This window comes from Solanum lycopersicum, chromosome 5 (assembly GCF_036512215.1).
Source record: "Solanum lycopersicum chromosome 5, SLM_r2.1".
Classification (NCBI taxonomy): Eukaryota; Viridiplantae; Streptophyta; class Magnoliopsida; order Solanales; family Solanaceae; genus Solanum; species Solanum lycopersicum.
This window is the reverse complement of record NC_090804.1, coordinates 62759055-62776233: the sequence shown is the minus strand read 5'-3', so window position 1 is coordinate 62776233 and position 17179 is coordinate 62759055. Positions and strand designations below refer to the sequence as shown.

General features: G+C 36.1%; 1 protein-coding gene across 1 annotated transcript; it reads right to left on the bottom strand.

Annotated features, from left to right (window-relative positions):
- Positions 1 to 6470: 6470 nt before the first annotated feature.
- LOC138348966 (uncharacterized) lies at positions 6471 to 7424 on the bottom strand. Its single transcript, XM_069298583.1, has one exon. It carries the CDS (start codon positions 7422 to 7424, stop codon positions 6471 to 6473), a length of 954 nt encoding a protein of 317 aa, XP_069154684.1.
- Between the last annotated feature and the right edge of the window lie 9755 nt (positions 7425 to 17179).

The window sequence follows — 17179 nt, the reverse complement described above, 5'->3', positions numbered from 1 at the left end:
TTGATCATCGGGTCTGATGATGAGCGGGACCCTGAATATGTGCCCCCAGGTACCTCCGCACCTTCCCGTGCTGCACGTGCCCCCAGAGCCACACCCAAGATGGTGGCGTCCGGCGTAGTCACTGCCTCCCAGTCTGATGAGGAGCGCATACTGACCGGCACACCCTCTGGGTCAGCCACAAATGAGGAAGGAGCGTCTGGCTCCTTAGGAGTATCTTGGTCCGAGGAAAGTTCAGGCTCTGCTGAGGTTCCCGCACCCGCCACTGCTGCAGCGTCGGCCTCGTCTGATGAGGTTGACAGTTCCAACTCTACATCCGGCGCACCAGCCCAGGTCCCCACCCCAGCCTCTGACCAGCCAAACCGGTGGTGCGTCGAAGGCCAGTTTCAAGTTTACTCCGACGCCAAATTCCTGACTGATAAAGGAGTAATGACTCGAACACTCACCTTGGAGCGGCGGGTACTTACAGGGAGTCTCCCATCGATGCCGGAGATTGGTTAGAATGGACAACTCGTCCGTTGGGACGATACAGCGAGGAAGTAGTCCAAGAGTTCTACGCATCCTACGTAGCGACTCTCCGATCACAGATCGATAGGCGGGCTGCTCCCGCTAAACAGGCCCCACTGGAGTAGGTTCGAGTCCGGGGCGTGCAGGTCGACATTTCCCTGCCAGCTATCCGCCGGTTCCTATACGGCGAGAGTGCAGATGCTACGCGGACCCCCCACACTGCCGAGTTTGACTACCGCTGGCAGATAGTGAAGGATGGCCAGTTCTTGCGCGAGCAGGCACTGAGAGAGACCACCAAGAGGTGGATGGCCCTGCACCTATCAGTCGACGGAGAGGGTGCAGATTGGGTCACTGAGCCGAAGGGGGCCATCAAGAAGGCCAACCTCACGTTCGTCGCGAAGTTCTTGTGGCTGCTCGTCCGTCACTGCCTTTCCCCCACAGCTGCTGATAACATCGTCACTTGGGATCGAGCAATGTTGATAGCGACGATGATAGCCGGATTCGAGGTCGACTTCGCATGGCTTCTCCAGGCAGTCATGCACGAGAGGGCATTCAAGGTCATTACTACCTACCCCTTCCCGTGTATGATTTTTGCTCTTTGCAGGACCGCAGGTGTTCCCATATGGCACATAGATCAGTTGAAGACCCCGCAGGGCACCGTTGACGTCAGCCTCATCAGAGACAAGCCAATGAGTTGGCCCCACATCGAGGGCCCCGTCCAGAGCTGCCACCACTTGCTGATGATCTTGCGGAGACGGTGGCCCAGGCCCGCACCGCTACACAAGCGTCCACTGACACTACCCCGGTCGAGTCTATCCCGGGTAGTAGCCCAGCCCCGAGCTCCTCTCGCACAGCCCCTCTACCGTTACCGGCCTCGCTTGCTAAAGTCCAAAAACTGGAGGCACAAATGGCCACCCTTCTGCATCATATCAAGCCGTGGATGCAGAAGTCTATTAGTGAGTCTGAAGCGCGTATGGAGAGGAAGATGCAGCAGAAGATTGCTGAGGTTCACCAGCGCCTCGATGCATTTGAGTTGAGAGTGTTAGCCCGTCCAGCCCCTCCGGTAGATGTGTCGACTCTCCAGGCTGCAGTCGACAGTCTTCGTGCAGACATCGACACGATCCTAGAGGCGAGAGTGTCGGAGCCTGTCGAGCCTGTTGAAGACACTGTATTGGCGGCCCTATTTGCTACTTCAGAACTTCCCCCACCTTCCCCTCGAGAGAGTGCCAAGAGGCGTAGGGGTCGATCAGAGGATGAGGCGCGAGCAAGGAAGAAGGAGCGCCGAGAGATAGAGGCCGCGAGGAGAGCCTCACTTGCTGAGGCGGAGGCACACCAAATCAGAGTATCGCAGATAGCGGCTGGGGCGTCTAGCTCCCCCACTGTAGAGACAGTAGGAGGCACTACTGATGGTGCGGTTGTTGCTGAGGACATCACTGAGGGTGTCCAGATTGCTGAGGACACCACTGAGGGTGTCCAGATTGCAGAGGATGTGGGTTCTGGGAAACCAGACCCACCAGCTTGTTGATCGACGGCGCTATGCGCCACAAGTTTGCTTCTAATCTTTAGATTTTTTTATGCATTGGGGACAATTGCATGCTTTTTTTGTTGGGGGTGGGGTAAATGGAAAGTGAGTGTTAGGGTGAAGTCTGAGTAGCCCAACTCACTATCCTCTTTTGGGGTTTTCTTGCCTGTGTTCTTTTTCCCCAAAAGACTGATTACTTTTTCTGTTGAACCGGCACGTTATATCTTTTGTACATAGTTTAACTCTGTAGCATGATGGCTAAAATGATATCCCGATAAAACTGGAAAATGTTGCATGACTAGGCGTAGTAACTGATAATTGTGTGGCTCTAAACATGAAATAGAGTTACACCATTGCATTACCCTAAATCTTCAAGTCAAACTAGGTGTCTGATAATCTGGTATAGTGATAAGATGTCAAGTGAGTGTGAGGAAAGTTGAATAGTCCACTACTGATACTGAGCTAGAACTTGCCTGGTTAGTCCTGCTAAAATTAAGCTGTAACAGACAATTAGGAAAGGATCATAGGCCCTTATTCAATATAGCCCATTTCTAGCCTAAATAAAAGAAACCAAATGAAAGTTATCCTTCTTTCATCCAAATAATTTGAGCTTAAAATTAAACCTTTCTTTTTCACCCCAACTGATCTTTTCTGGGAACAATATGTTGGCCCTGGTCCCTCCTTGGACATGTGCACCTCAGCTTATGCCAAAAGCATAAGTTGAGGGTGGATAATGCATAAACAACCTTCGTTATGTCCCTGACCCGACTTTGGGTACTGTGTACCTTGACTCATGGCAAAGCCATGAGTTGAGGGTGGCTGTTTTGAGGAATGCTCTGGAAAGTGGGGTTGAAAGAACAAAGAGAGAGAAAGAACAAAAGTAAAGTGACTCAAGAACTCGTCGAAAGAAAAGGAAAGAAAAAGAGATATATTCAAGAATTACAAAAAAAAGAAAAGAGTTACTTACACAAATGAAGAAAGAAGGGAAACAGCAAGGTGAAAGAATAGGAGAAACTGCGCGAGATAAAGCGATAGAAAGTGGAAGGTTTAGTCGATATGTCAAGGAGGGCAAAAAGTCACTAAAGTATACCTAAATATACCCTACCTGACTCTGAGCCTACGTTACAAACTAAAAAAGTCCTATCGTGATCCTAAGGGTTGTATAGCGAACTTAAGGCAGTGAAAATAAGGGCAAGCTTATGGCAATAGGTATGAATGAGTGTGACTTTGTTCTGAGAGCGAGTGTTGAAATGAAATCCTTATACTCAAACTGAAATCATTGTGTGAAAAATGAGGATTTTGTTCTAAAGTGAGGACACTAGTTGCATTACCGAAATTGTTAGCACCTCGGTGAGAAATTGAAGAGGATAGGTGTTAGTGCATGGTGAGTCTTTGTCATGTTCGAATCCCACAAAATTCAAGCCTAATAGTGATAGCATGCATAGAGTTGATGGGATTAATCGGGATTGATAGCCAAATGATTGCGAAGGATAAAACATGTATACTATTGTACAAAGATTGTGTAGTGAGTCATAGTGCATCGCTTGAGGGCAAACAACGAATACCGTGGTTTCACGGTATAATTAATACTTTTTCCTTAAGTTTAGTGTGTCCGAAAACCCTTTTTGTGCTAATTTTGATATAAGTTTCTCTTTGTTTTGCAGGAAATCTGTCCAAAGCTGAATGCGGAGATTTTGAGCGAAAAATGCAGAAGAGACCACCTACGGAGCTTATGACGGCCCGTCGTGCATGTGACGGTCCGTAGGTGGCAGCGTAGAGAAGCTGCTGAAGGAAGATGGGGAAGTCTGACCAAGTGTGGGATTACGAAGCTTGTGACGGTCCGTCATGGCTATGACGGTCCGTCCTGCAGGTTCGTCGTGAATATCAGAGAAGTGATCCCAGTACCCAGATTCCAAGAGTTGAAGTATTTTGAAACGATACCCTCGACGGACCGTTGTGCCTATGACGGTCCATCACACTTGCCGTCGAGGGGAATGAAGAAAGCAACAGAAGAATTACACCAAGTATGGGACGACGGAGTTCACGACGGTCCGTCATGACCACGACGGTCTGTCGCGTGGTCCGACGATCCAGCTGCGTTTTGGCAGATTTTCAGTAATTAGAATCCTTGTTTAATTAGGTTTTTATTTTTTTATAAATAGTTCGAAAAACCTCATTTTGAAGGTTAGACTCTGGGAGATTAGACATCATATTATTAGACTTTGTGTATTAGTGTTTGATTTTTGAGAGATTCTTACAAGTGATTTTTGGTGATTAATCAAGCAATTTTTCGGACTTTACTCTTTCTCATTGAAGTAAGTACATGAATTCTTATTTAATATATTTGAATATTGTGTTTATGGCTATGAGGAACTAAACTACATAACTAGGGTTGTGGGAACCATAGGAAAATAATGAGATAAACCCTAGCTAAAATAACAATTCTAGAATAGTGTCTTGCATGTATTAATAATTCTTTCGCTTAGAAGTCTTTTTAACGGATGATCAACGTTAGAACTCGCCTTAATGCTACTTGCCGGACCAAGGAGGTAGATAATAGGAAAAGAATTATTAACATAGATTTAGTGTATACTATCTAATAGGCTAGTATTGATTGGTACGAGGTAATAACTTAGTCAAATATCGAATACGATGCTTAATATGAGGTAAAGATAAGGGCTAGGAAAGCAACACATGCAGCCGGACCAAGGTGCGGAGTGAGATTTTCTAGATGCCGGACCAAGGATTTAGAAATACATAACTTATCACTTTGCATGCAAGATACTAGGAAAGAATTGTTATAGTTAGTGTTATCAAGTTATGAACCTGTGGGGAACACGTAAACCCTAGTTACTTTGATTAATTGATTATAACCCAAAATTAAAAGGTGTTAAGTATCTCTGTCAAGTTCGTTAGTTATTTTTACTTATTAGGAAATACAAACCCCCCTTTTTATGCTTTTACTTTCTAAGGAAGTCATCAGCGGAACAATAGTAATAACAAGTTGAAGTTAAGTCTAGACTATTTTCCTCGTGGGAATGATTCCAACCTCATTAGTTTGGTTATTTACTTGACGCGACCGCTTTACTTCTCAAAAGAGAAGTAAGTTTGAGCGTATTAGGCATTTCCAGTGCTAGCCTCACTGGTGGCTGTGAAGGTTGCCTCACTGGTGGTTGTGAAGGCTGCCTTACTGGTGATTGTTGAAAGGGCCTTGCAGGTTGTTGTGTGGGCTGTTCACAAGGCTGCAAAGACACACAATTAGAAGTATAAAACTTATTAAAATTTAAAAGAAAGACAAAAGTACTTACTACTGATTTACAAGTTCTTTTGTTTTGCCCAAATTGATGGCATTTGGAACATGACATCTTCACTCCATTCTTTGATGTTTTCCCCCATTTCTTTTTTCTTGGTTTATCTTATCTTTTCTTCTACATCTACCTGGTCTTCCAGGCATTGGCTTCACTTCAGGAGGATTTACGGGTGGGTTATTGGTGTCAAGACACATTACCATATTGAAAATGGGTTGTTAAAAGTACTTATATACACTTAGAAATGTATCTTTTTTGTACCAATGTTTCACATGATCTTCTGGTTCTTGGCCAATATGATATAAGGCACAAACTACATGTTGGCAAGGTATGCCCCTCAACTGCCACAACCTACAGCTACATGTCTTTCTAGTCATGTCAATTATGTGTCTACACTCTCCTTCTTGGATTTCAAATCCAATGTCATGATTCTAATTCACCCTAAGTGCCCTACCAATCTCTTTGTTTTCTTCTAAAATCAGTCTTGCCATAGATGAAATGTCACTGATCCAAGTATCTGCAAAATTAATCATATATCCATGCCTATCCATCATTTTATGCCTATTATCTTCAAGCATACTAATCACAAATTTTTGTCTATGACCAACAATCCATGAGTTAAATGTTTCACACATATTATTTTCCACCACATCATACTTTGATTTTTCACTAAATAAAGCTCTACACGAATATTCTTTGTTATATCCAAGCAATGCCTCACATATTTTATGACCCAATTTCCCCAAATATTCAAATTCATCTCTTAATTTAACCTCAATACTAGCTTTGGAGCACCTCCAAAATGTTTTTCCACTTTCCTCACCTCTCCATCTTTTTTGCCAGTTTGCCCAAATATGTCTTGCACACATTCCTCTTTCAGCATTAGGAAGTAATATAAAATCAAAACAATAGCTAACTTCACTTGCTTCACACACTAACGACAGATAGTGACAATAACTAACAGTGAAAACTTATGGTAACACAAAAAAAAGTAGAATAAATACCTTTTGCATGTTAGACATGATTGTTATGCCATTTCCATCACCAAGTTGCATGTCTTCAATGAGATAGCTTAAGAACCAACTCCAATAGTGTTTAGTTTTTTGATCAACCACTGCCCAAGCTATTGGATAAATTTAATTGTTTTCATTTTTTCCAACAGCCACTAATAATTCTCCTCTACAAGCACCCTTCAAAAAGCATCCATTCAATCCTATAATCTTCCTACAACCTTCTAGCCATCCATTTTTCAATGCAGCAAAACAGACATAAAAATATTTGAACAAGTGTAAGCCAGGGACTGTTTCATTATCAATTCTTACACAACAAGAACTCCCAGGATTCGTACTCTTAATTATATCAGCATAGTCTAACAACCTTGAAAACTCAAGTTTCCAATCACCCAAGAACTTGGCAATAACATTCATTTTTGCCCTGTAACATATTGATCTTCCCACTTTTAATCCCCATTCTTTTCTTAGTGTCTCTTGAAGCTTATGAACTCTCATGTCTGGCTGAGATATTATTCTATCCCTCATTTTCATTTCAACATATTTGGTTGTGCACAACCTGTTCCTATTCTTTGAAATACATCTATGAGCAGGATAGTATTTCTTTACAAAAAAATTTTCAGAATCTTTATCCAAGCTTGCAAAGATTTCCCATTTACACTTCCCTTCACATTTTACCCTAACTCTATGAGGTTTATTAGGTTTAAGCCTTAACTGAATCTTATGTTGAACAGCATAATCAGCAAGAGCCTTTCTAAATTGAGTTGCACTCTCAAATATCATACCCAACTCAAAGAAAGAAATGGAAGAAGAAAAATCATACCTCAGTTTATTGCTTTTTCTTCTTGAAGGTAAATCAACACCCGGTTGTGCTAAAACATCTAGATCCTCATCACTAGCTTCACTTGGTTCATCTGATGAATCAATAAACACTTCATCACCTCCATATTTTCCATTATATTTGGCTTCCTTATTGTTGAAGATATTTTCAAATTCCTTATCTATGTCAACTTCTCCAAGCTCAACACTTTGATCCTTTAAGGGTTTTTTAGTTCTATTTTTTTTTCTTTGCAGCTTCATTCTTTTTGTCTTCCCTAAGTTTTTCTTTAAAAGATCTCAGTTCTTCATCAATTTCACTATCATCCTGATATAGAACATCATCTAAGTCATCCTCTTCAAAGTCAAGAGAATCTCCATTTCTTTCTTCTAATGGTTGTTCAACTTCACCTGCCCCGTGTGAAACCCTAGAGCAATTTCCCAATTCTTGATTATTTTTTTCAATAGAAAATGGTCCCAAAGTAGTGGAACCCCTTCTTTATCAGTCACATGCTTCAAAAACAACTTAATAGATGACCCACTCCACAAATCTTTAACAAAGTTATATAGTTGGTTGTCACTTTCTAACTTAACAAAATTATGGGTTATAGGATCTTCAGGAAAAAAAGAAGCATCAACTTCATCATACCCAATATCTTTTTCATACGATTTTAGTTCGGTCAAAGAGAAGTGGTCCTTATGTATGCTGAAAACGATGTTTCTCAATTTCGACACATATTGACATTTATAAAAGCGACCTCCATGGTGAAAAATAGCTATAATATGACCCATATGCATAAATCTGTTAAAAAAATAACAATTTTACACTAATGGTGACAGAAAAATTCTACTTTGTAATCAAAGATAAACTTTCAAAAGAGCAAAATCGAGGCATACTTGAACTAAATCGAGGAAGATGAACATCAACTTTAGTAGCAATCTTGAATGATTTTCGCCTTTGATTCCAAGATTTTGATTCCCCTGATAACCTCGGGTTTTCACCTTTGAGCTGAGTGACTGATGAAGAAATGGGTGAAATGGGTAGAAAAGTGGATAATGCAACTTCTGGAAACGTTACCCTCTATGTTAATTAAAATTAATTTTAATTTTTTTAGTTCTTAAATGACGTGTCAATTTTTTTAAAACAATAACGTGTAAAATATTTAATTAGTTGGCATTTATTGAGTGGCTCACTAAAACACGTGGGCGCGATTGTATTTCACGCTCTTTGGGTCCAAAAATCGCGTTGTATTTATAAAAAAAATAGGATAGTTAAAGTGCCTATTTGTGCACTGTGAAAGTTTGAGGTCATACTTAAAATTTGAAGCCAAGTTTAAGGGCAAATATATGTATTGTGCCTTTAAATAAATAGAAGATGAAAGGATCAAATTCTTTTCATTTTTCATAACAGATTATAATTATTTAGCCTATAAAATAAAAAAATTGACTATTGTAATCAACAATAGTTCAATTTCTCTCTTCTTCTTCTAATGATGAATATATAGATACCAAATTTTGATATTGAGATGTCCAGTAAATTTTTAGGCCTTCTGATTTTTTCAAGAAAAGGAAAAGAGAGAGTATCTCAATATCTAAATATATTGATGATGATAAAACTTCTAAAGATATTGGTGGTGATAAATATCATATCAAATTTCTTGAAAAGAGGAAGAGAGAGTATCTCATGATCTAAAGATATTGGTGATGATAAAACTTCTAAAAATATTGTAATGACTCAAAATGTCATTTTTAGAATTCATTTTACTTGAGTTAATTAATCAATGAATAATTATAGATAATTGACTAAATTGATAGTTAGTGGGCTAAAGTGATAATTTATTAAAACCCTATGACATTAGGCCATGTATTAGAAATAAGTTAGTGAATCTTTTCAGTTTTAATAAACAATTAATTTGAAAAGAACTGGAAATGAAAAGGAGGAACTGACGGTGGCGACGACAAATTAAGAACTTTAGGTGAGAACCTCAAATTTGAATTTATTAAACTCTTTAGTCCCATAATGACTTGTATATTCATGAATTAATGAATGTATTATAAGTTAGACGGGAATGAGTATTAAATTGATATTTATAATTTATTGTCTTTCAATTAATGTTGATGTACGTGGGCTTGGAAATTTGGGGTACAGATTTTAGTGGGATATTCACGTGAGGTTGTCAGCGTAAGGTTTAAGTTTGTATGAGAAATCGCGGTTAGTAAATTGGCTGAACTGCAAGTTTTTCTTAAAATGTTATTGAAAAGTTTGATAAAGTTTAACACTTTGGAAAATTCTTATTGAATGAAAAAACAAACAAACTAAGGTTACTGTAAATGCCTATATTTATGTTCCCTTGAGAGGAAAATAAGGGAAAACAATTAACAGCATTGTGTCATGTGGCGATGATTGAAGATCATGACTATGTGTGATATCTTATGTCAAAAGGTGTCAATTATTCTCATGGGTTTTACTGTTATAACTCTTTATACTATAAGTTAGCACTGCGTATTTTTTTAAAGTTAAAAATTTCATTGTATAGTATGAATCATTTTGGCATATTGAGATACCTAATTAAATATTAGGTATATTTGATTGTATGCTATCATTAATTTTATATGATACTTGTTGAGATTTAACCCTAGGCTTGGAACTTGGGAAATATCATAATTGAAATGTTAATTGACATCAAAATTTGAGAACTTGATTATAAATTTGGGGTGAATTTTTAGGTCAAGGTTAAACACATAAAAGTGTGAGTATTGTTAGTTCTGAAACCTTATTGTGAATATATACTTGAATAGATTCCTTCTGTTTGGAAGCTCAACGGAAAGGGAAGGCTCAAGTCCAAGAGTAATTATTTTTACTGGATTCAGGCAAGTGGATTTCGAAACTCTTGCTAAGCTACGAAATTCGTGTATTTCCTTGTGCGGTGTTGAGAATGATTTGGAGACTTGTTGCTTATTTGTTGGTGGTGTATTCCTTCTTGCAAATTATGTGTTGTTATCAAAATGACTATGTCCTCATTTTTATTTTAGTATGTAATTCACACTGCATTTGAAACATGGTTGTGATAGAGTTATGTGATAAGAGGATGTACCATTTCGAGGGTCGTATCGCGCGCCGCGATGGATATTATATTTCGAGGGACGTATCGCGCGTCGCGATGGTTACTATTATTGAGGGTTGTGTCGTGCGCTGCGACAGATGCATGGAAAAATGTGTGCACACTGAGAGACAGCGGGTGTATATCGTTAGGGAAGATATGCATCACTATACTTGACATTGCATCTCATGGCATTACACATTTTTACTATTGATGAACTTGAATACGTGGTTTGCTGATCTTGTTAGTGTTTCTCTGTGAAAATTGTGACTGTTGAATATTGAGCTGTTATTGAGAATATGTAAACTAATAGAGTCTGGTTATTGAGTTGTGTGTTTGGTAAACTGTGAGTTGTTTGTAGTGTGGAGGTTCAGATAGGGTGTAAGGAGTACTCGTATTTTTTTTTCTTAACTTGTGTTTAGAGGTTTGCTTGTTGGGTACCACGTGGTTTGGTACTCACCCCTTCCATTCTCTTCGTTTTCAAGGCATCTTGTGGAGGATTGTGAGGTAGTTGCTTGTCATCTCAGCAAACTTTCCTACTCCAGTTTATGACTTTGTTTTTACTTGAAAGACAACTTCATGTTAGACTCATATCTTTATATCAATTCTAGTATTTATATTAGAGGCTTGTGCACGTGACTACCAAGTCTTGGGAATTGAATTAAGTTGAATTGTTTCCGTATTAGTAATCGTTATCAGACTTTGGTTTTATTTCTGCATTTTATCAAAATCATTTTTTAGGCTGACTTGTCTTGGTAGGATAAGACGAGTGTCATCACGCCCATTTTTGGGTCGTGACAAAATGGTATCAGAGCCCCAGGTTCATAGGTCTCATGTGTATATAAGCCGAGTCTACATAGAGTCTCAAGGATCAGTACAAAGACGTCTGTACTCATCTCTAAGAGGCTATAAAGATTACTAGGAAACTTCCTTTTGTTCATTCTTTCTCATCGTGTGTAGTTACCTCCTTTAGTACTGAGTTGTTATATACTCTTTTGATAGATGATGAGGACTAGAGCTAATGTTACTGGTGGTAGAGGGGAGACACTTCCCGATTGACCCTGCAATGGAGGATTTTGGGAGAAAGAAAGTAGAGAGAGATGAGAGCTTTTGGGTTTTATTTGGGAAATTGGTTTAGGTGAGTGAAAAATGACTTAAAATTGACCCTTAGGCTATATATAATCACCTTCTAAATTACCCAAAAGACCTCTCACTTAATTGGGTTTTTTTAGAAACCAAAATGCTTAAATATGATTTCAATGAATTTAGGAAGTGCTTGCGCTTCATGGGGCTAATTTCACATTTTATTTTTGAAATTCAATTTGAGGAAGTGATCCTCGTGGAGAGAACATGTCGCGAGGCAAATTTTGCCTCCCAACGTGTCAGTTACGCGTCGCATAGTGACATTCTAGGCTGCCCAAGCTGCTTTGGCAGCTTGCTCGCCAAGGTTTCGATAAGGCAATTTCTAAGATAAGACGGACGACTCGGCTGCCTTCCCCGCTAAAAATCTTTCCCCAAGGACCCTTCAGGCGGTCCTTGGGGAGTCTTTACTAGACGTTTGGACCTTTTGCACTACATTTTACCTATGTAAAGTCTTTTTACTAGTTTTAAACTTCATTTGACCCTCCCAATCCTTTATCAAATAATACATATGGACGTCAACTAGTTCAATTTATCTAGTTTTCGGACGTCATGGACGTTTCTTGATGTCTTGACTCTAAAACTTCCTAAATGGTTTATAAATTTTAGGCTTAGAAACAATGTTTTAAATTTTAGTTCATCATGTGAGGCTCTAGCTTAAGTCATGGACTTTCAGAGTGTTACACGATATTCATGTAATTTAACAATAAAACTATTTTTTATACAATTATAATTTGAAATTGTAACACCTAAAAAATTTCTAAGTTAAAATTCGAACCATTCTTCATTTACTTGTAGAGTCATATCGGGTGACTCATAAACATGTGTAAAAGGTAAATTGTTTAGTGTGGAATGATCTGGATATGAAGTAATATCACTAGAATTCCTAGCACAAAGTAGAGTTGAAAATTTGCTTACCGATTAAATCTCGATATAAGATTCTAATTGGGTCAACTTCAAACGACCATATCTCTTAGAATATAAGGAGTTACATGGTTCATAACCTATCAAGTTAAAGGTATTTGAATCTACTTTTCAATGCCGCCAATTTCGCATCAATTCCATTTTTGAATAAAAAGTTATTTGTCATTTTAGTAATTGATACAGTACAGTGACAAATTAGCCAATGAGAAAACATCAAAAATGGTCTTTTGTCTTTTTCCCTCCAAGAAAAACCTAAACGAATTTCTTGACTAATATATGGCTCAAAACAATCATATTTGCTAATGAGAAAACATCAAAAATGGTCTTTTGTCTTTTTACCTCCAAGAAAATCCTAAACGAATTTCTTGACTAATATATGGCTCAAAACAATCATATTTTCGTGAAAATATCAGAGTAGAAGACTCCATTCAAGATGATGTCAATCTTTTTCAAGATTCTGTTAAATTAGGTCTTAGGCTAACTCACACCCCAAAAGCTAGTTCAAAGGAGGAGGATTGCCCAAGCCTTATAAGGAGTCCACCCATCTCATTAACCATCGATGTGGGACTTTTGTCATTCTTTAACACCTCACCTCACGCCCAGTGCTTAGCATCTGGTGCGTGACAATTTTCTACCTATCTCATTAACCACCGACATGTAGTGGTGGACCTAGAAATTTTGTTCAGGGGGTTCGAAAAATAAAAATCTAAACGTGTAAACAAGTCTTAAGATATGAGATTCTTGAATTCTTTTTGGTTTAAAATCACACTTTTAGCACGTATTTTAAAACTAAAAAAACTTGAAAACAGAAACCAAAAATTACAAAAAGAAACTAAAAAAACTTGAAAGCAAAACTGAAAATTACATTAAAAAAATTATCATGGGAATTAAATTGCTGATGTGAAACTTAATTTCAAAGACACTTACCACTACACCATCAGTTTTTCTTTGTAATTGAGGGGGCTCAAATTATATATATTTACAAAAAAAAAAATACCTTTTATATATTGTGTAATTTTTTGCCGAAAGGATTCGGGTGAACCCCCTGGACCTAACGTTGGTCTGCCTCTGCCGATGTGGACTTTTGTCATTCTGTAACACTACCAACATGGGTTGTGGTGCACTAGTAGTAGTGCTTTAGTTTTAGCCAGAGGTCTTGAGTTTGAGCCCTAGGTATGGAGAAAATCATCTTGAGAGTGTCACCTTCGAATGGATCATGTAGTGTGCAATTCAGATTAAGTTGAAGATCCAATATGACCTTCCAAACACCGCGTGAAAAAACCTAACATGAAAATAATATCAATTACATCATCACTAGTATAAAGTGAGCTCACATAGTTATGCAAGGCATCCCATATACATAATGTATCACAAACAAATTCAATTTGAGAAAAAAATATTGATCAAAGTTAAAGTCTTAAATTATCTCGATATACAATATTCTAATCTCTACGAATAACTTTATCTTTCGTTGGAGCTTCTAATATTCTTAATATATATTCAAAATAATATATTATGAGGTTAAACATGTTGAACTATTCTATGTAATAATCTTTTAAGAATTAGAAGTGAAGTTTATCAAATAGTCAAAATTCAAATTTTATTATGATTTCACGTTATTCATAATGCCACAAAATTAAATTACATAAAGACCTCAAAATCGATAACAAATTGACCTTCAAAATCAATATTTTCCCTATCTCAAAACCTATGGTGACTCCCCCACCCCCCCTCCCCAATTTTCACATTGAATATCTCACGATTTGAGCTCAAAACAAGTAGTCAACCAAGCTAATCAACTAATAACATGATAATAGTATTTACCTGATATTAGTAGATAAATTCCTCATTGAAATCGTAATTTCCAGGTTCCTAGATTTAATCATTGTGAAAAAACTTAAATATCCCAATCTATTCAATTTATACTTGAAATAGTGCTTCGAAACGATCATGATGCCTTAGTAATATCGTGGTACTTTAGTATAATAATTCCCTAGACATCCAGATAGACCAGTGCAACAGTGCACCATCAATTTCAAAATTTTATGTGTGATAACCCCTTTCTAGGACCCTTGTGCACAATTGTGACGCATGATAGAGAAAAATTATAATAGTTACACATTGTTATTCAAATCATATTTGAACCACTCAAATTTAAATAAAAATCACACAGAATAAGTTCGAAGTGATTGTTGTGAATTTTACAAGTTTCGTAAATATAAATTTGAGTGATTAAATAAAAATTGAGTAGATACACTTCAAGCCAAATTTAATAAATTAATTAATAATTATAATAAATTAACTTATTTTCTAGATTCAAGATTTAAAAGATTTTTTAACGAAAAAGGGCCTAAAATACTCCTTAACTATGCGAATTGGTACAAAATTATCCTTCTTCTACCTATTAAGCCTAAAATGCCCTTGATGTTAACCTTTTGGCTCTATTTTACCCTTATATTTAACCACCAAAATAATAACTAATTCATTTATAACGTGTCGTTGTCCTATTGGCTACCCTAATAATTAATTAAAATAATTAATAAAACTAGATACCCACCCAAAAGCCCTACCCATAACCCAAATCTTTTAACCCAAATTGAGTTCTTGTGGTTTCAATTGAGTAAGAACAGACGAGATTTGAAGGTCTAGATTTGGGGTTCCGATTGAGGAAGAACAAAAGAGATTTGAAGGTGTAGGTTCGGGTTACAATATTTGGGTTAAAAGATTTAGGTAATGGATAGGGCATTTGGGTGGGTATTAGTTTTATTAATTAATTTAAATAATTATTAGGGTAGCCAATAGAATAATGATGCGTCATAAATGAATTTAGTTATTATTTTGGCTATTAAAGATAAGGGTAAAATAGAGCCAAAAGGTTAACGTCAAGGGCATTTTAGGCCCAAAAGGTAGACGAATGGTAATTTTGTACCAATTCGCATAGTTGAGGGGTATTTTAGGCCCTTTTTCGTCTTTTTAAAGCATAATAATTTCTAGATCTATATAAAAGATTATGTAAAATTTTAATTGTGTCAAGTTATATGCTAACGATTGAAGATATCAAGAATTAGTTCTCACTGTTCTACAAGAAAATAAATAAATTTATATGCAACGTTGCTAGGGGAACTCATTAGAGAAATCGTTCCTTTGACTCAAAAACACTCTTCAACTTTCGCTTAATAGATAGTTTTCTACAAGCTTGTCGCCCGTACTTTTTAATTGGACGAAAAACTCCAAATCAACACAAGTTACCTATTGACCCTTTTTTTAAAGACAACTCATCACTAAATTTTAATCCATGTCTGGTCCTCTACCTATCTTAACCCCAACAACCTTAACCTACTTCCAAGAGTGCTTAGTTTCACAAGTTGTTAGTGACTTCTTGAATTCATATGATATGTTACGTCAATGTCTCAAAAAATAAAATATAGTCATCATCAATTTTGTATCAACCTAACAATTTCAATAGCCTAAGTGTCAATAAACAAGCTTCAATATACCAATTAATATGATTTTTTTAATTTAAATTAATTTTTGATCAAATTGTCAATTGTTTTTTTGTCGCGTTTTAATTATTACAAAAATTATGTGTTCATTTGTCAAAGTTAAGTGTTTTTTTAAGAGTAATTTCCCTAGATAGTCACCATGTTTAGGAAATTACCTAAAAGTATCACTTATGTTTGTTTTAGGACTACAATATCACCCAACTTTGACTATTTTCCTCAAAATATACTTGACACAAAAAATATATTATTTCTCTCCTACTAGGGTGCCATGTCACATTTTTTAATTTATTATTACAATTTTTCTAATTCTTTTAAAGAACAGGAAGAACCCACATATTTTCTTGAAGAATCGGAGGAGCTCATATTACAGTTCTTAATGTAATTTTTTTCACTGGGTATAGTATGTGGGTTTGTTTATTTTTTTTAAAAATCTATCTATATCTAATAGGAGAAGTAAAAAGTGTCACATGTCAGCACCACTAATATTCAAAAATTTTAATTTTTCAAAAAACATTTTAAATATGCTCAAAAAAATACAATTAAAAAAACAAAAATTTTAATAGTTATTTTAAATAGAAAATAAAAGTTCTTTTGTTAAAAAAAATTGTAATGACAAAAAATGAATGATTTTTAAATGCCTCTAATTTCGATTTTAAAGGAAAAAATGAAATTGAGTTATATATTTTTTTTTATAAAAACAATAATGACTATTACGGAAAAATATAAATAAAATATCTTTAAATGCTTCAAATTTCAATTTTTAAGGTTAAAAAATGAAAACTGAAAAATTGAATTATTTTATAAAAAAATTGTAATGTCTATTTATATTTATCACACTTTCAGTGATTTTAGGAAATGCTCTAACAAAATGTAATGTAGAAATATCTATCTAATAAGGAGAAGAAAAAGTGCACCATAAAAAAACTATAATTATTATTTAAGAAATTAATTAAAAAATTAAAGTAAAAAAAATTATTATCATTAAAAATTTTTAAAACTTATTTTTTTTTAAAATAGTTAAAACAGTCCATTAATAGTTACTTGTAGAAATATGGTACATCTTTTTCATTCATTTTTACAATTTATCTTTATATATCTAAAAAATAAAACATTTTCAAAAAATATAAATAAAAAACAATATTTAAAAAAAAAACATATTGCAACTAAACGTTGAAATAGATTTGAAGCATTTTCTTTAATAATAAAAAATAAATAACAAGACATGAAATTCTAATAGAAGAGAGAGTTAATGTATTTTTTTGTGTCAAATATAATTTGAACAAAATGAGTAAAGTTGGTGATATTGTAGTCCTAAAACAAACATAAATGATATTTCTATAAAATTTCTAAC

What these genes read in the sequence shown, in the direction of transcription:
- LOC138348966 (XM_069298583.1), bottom strand. Translation starts at nt 7,424, where the DNA reads ATGAAGCTGCAAAGAAAAAAAAATAGAACTAAAAAACCCTTAAAGGAT.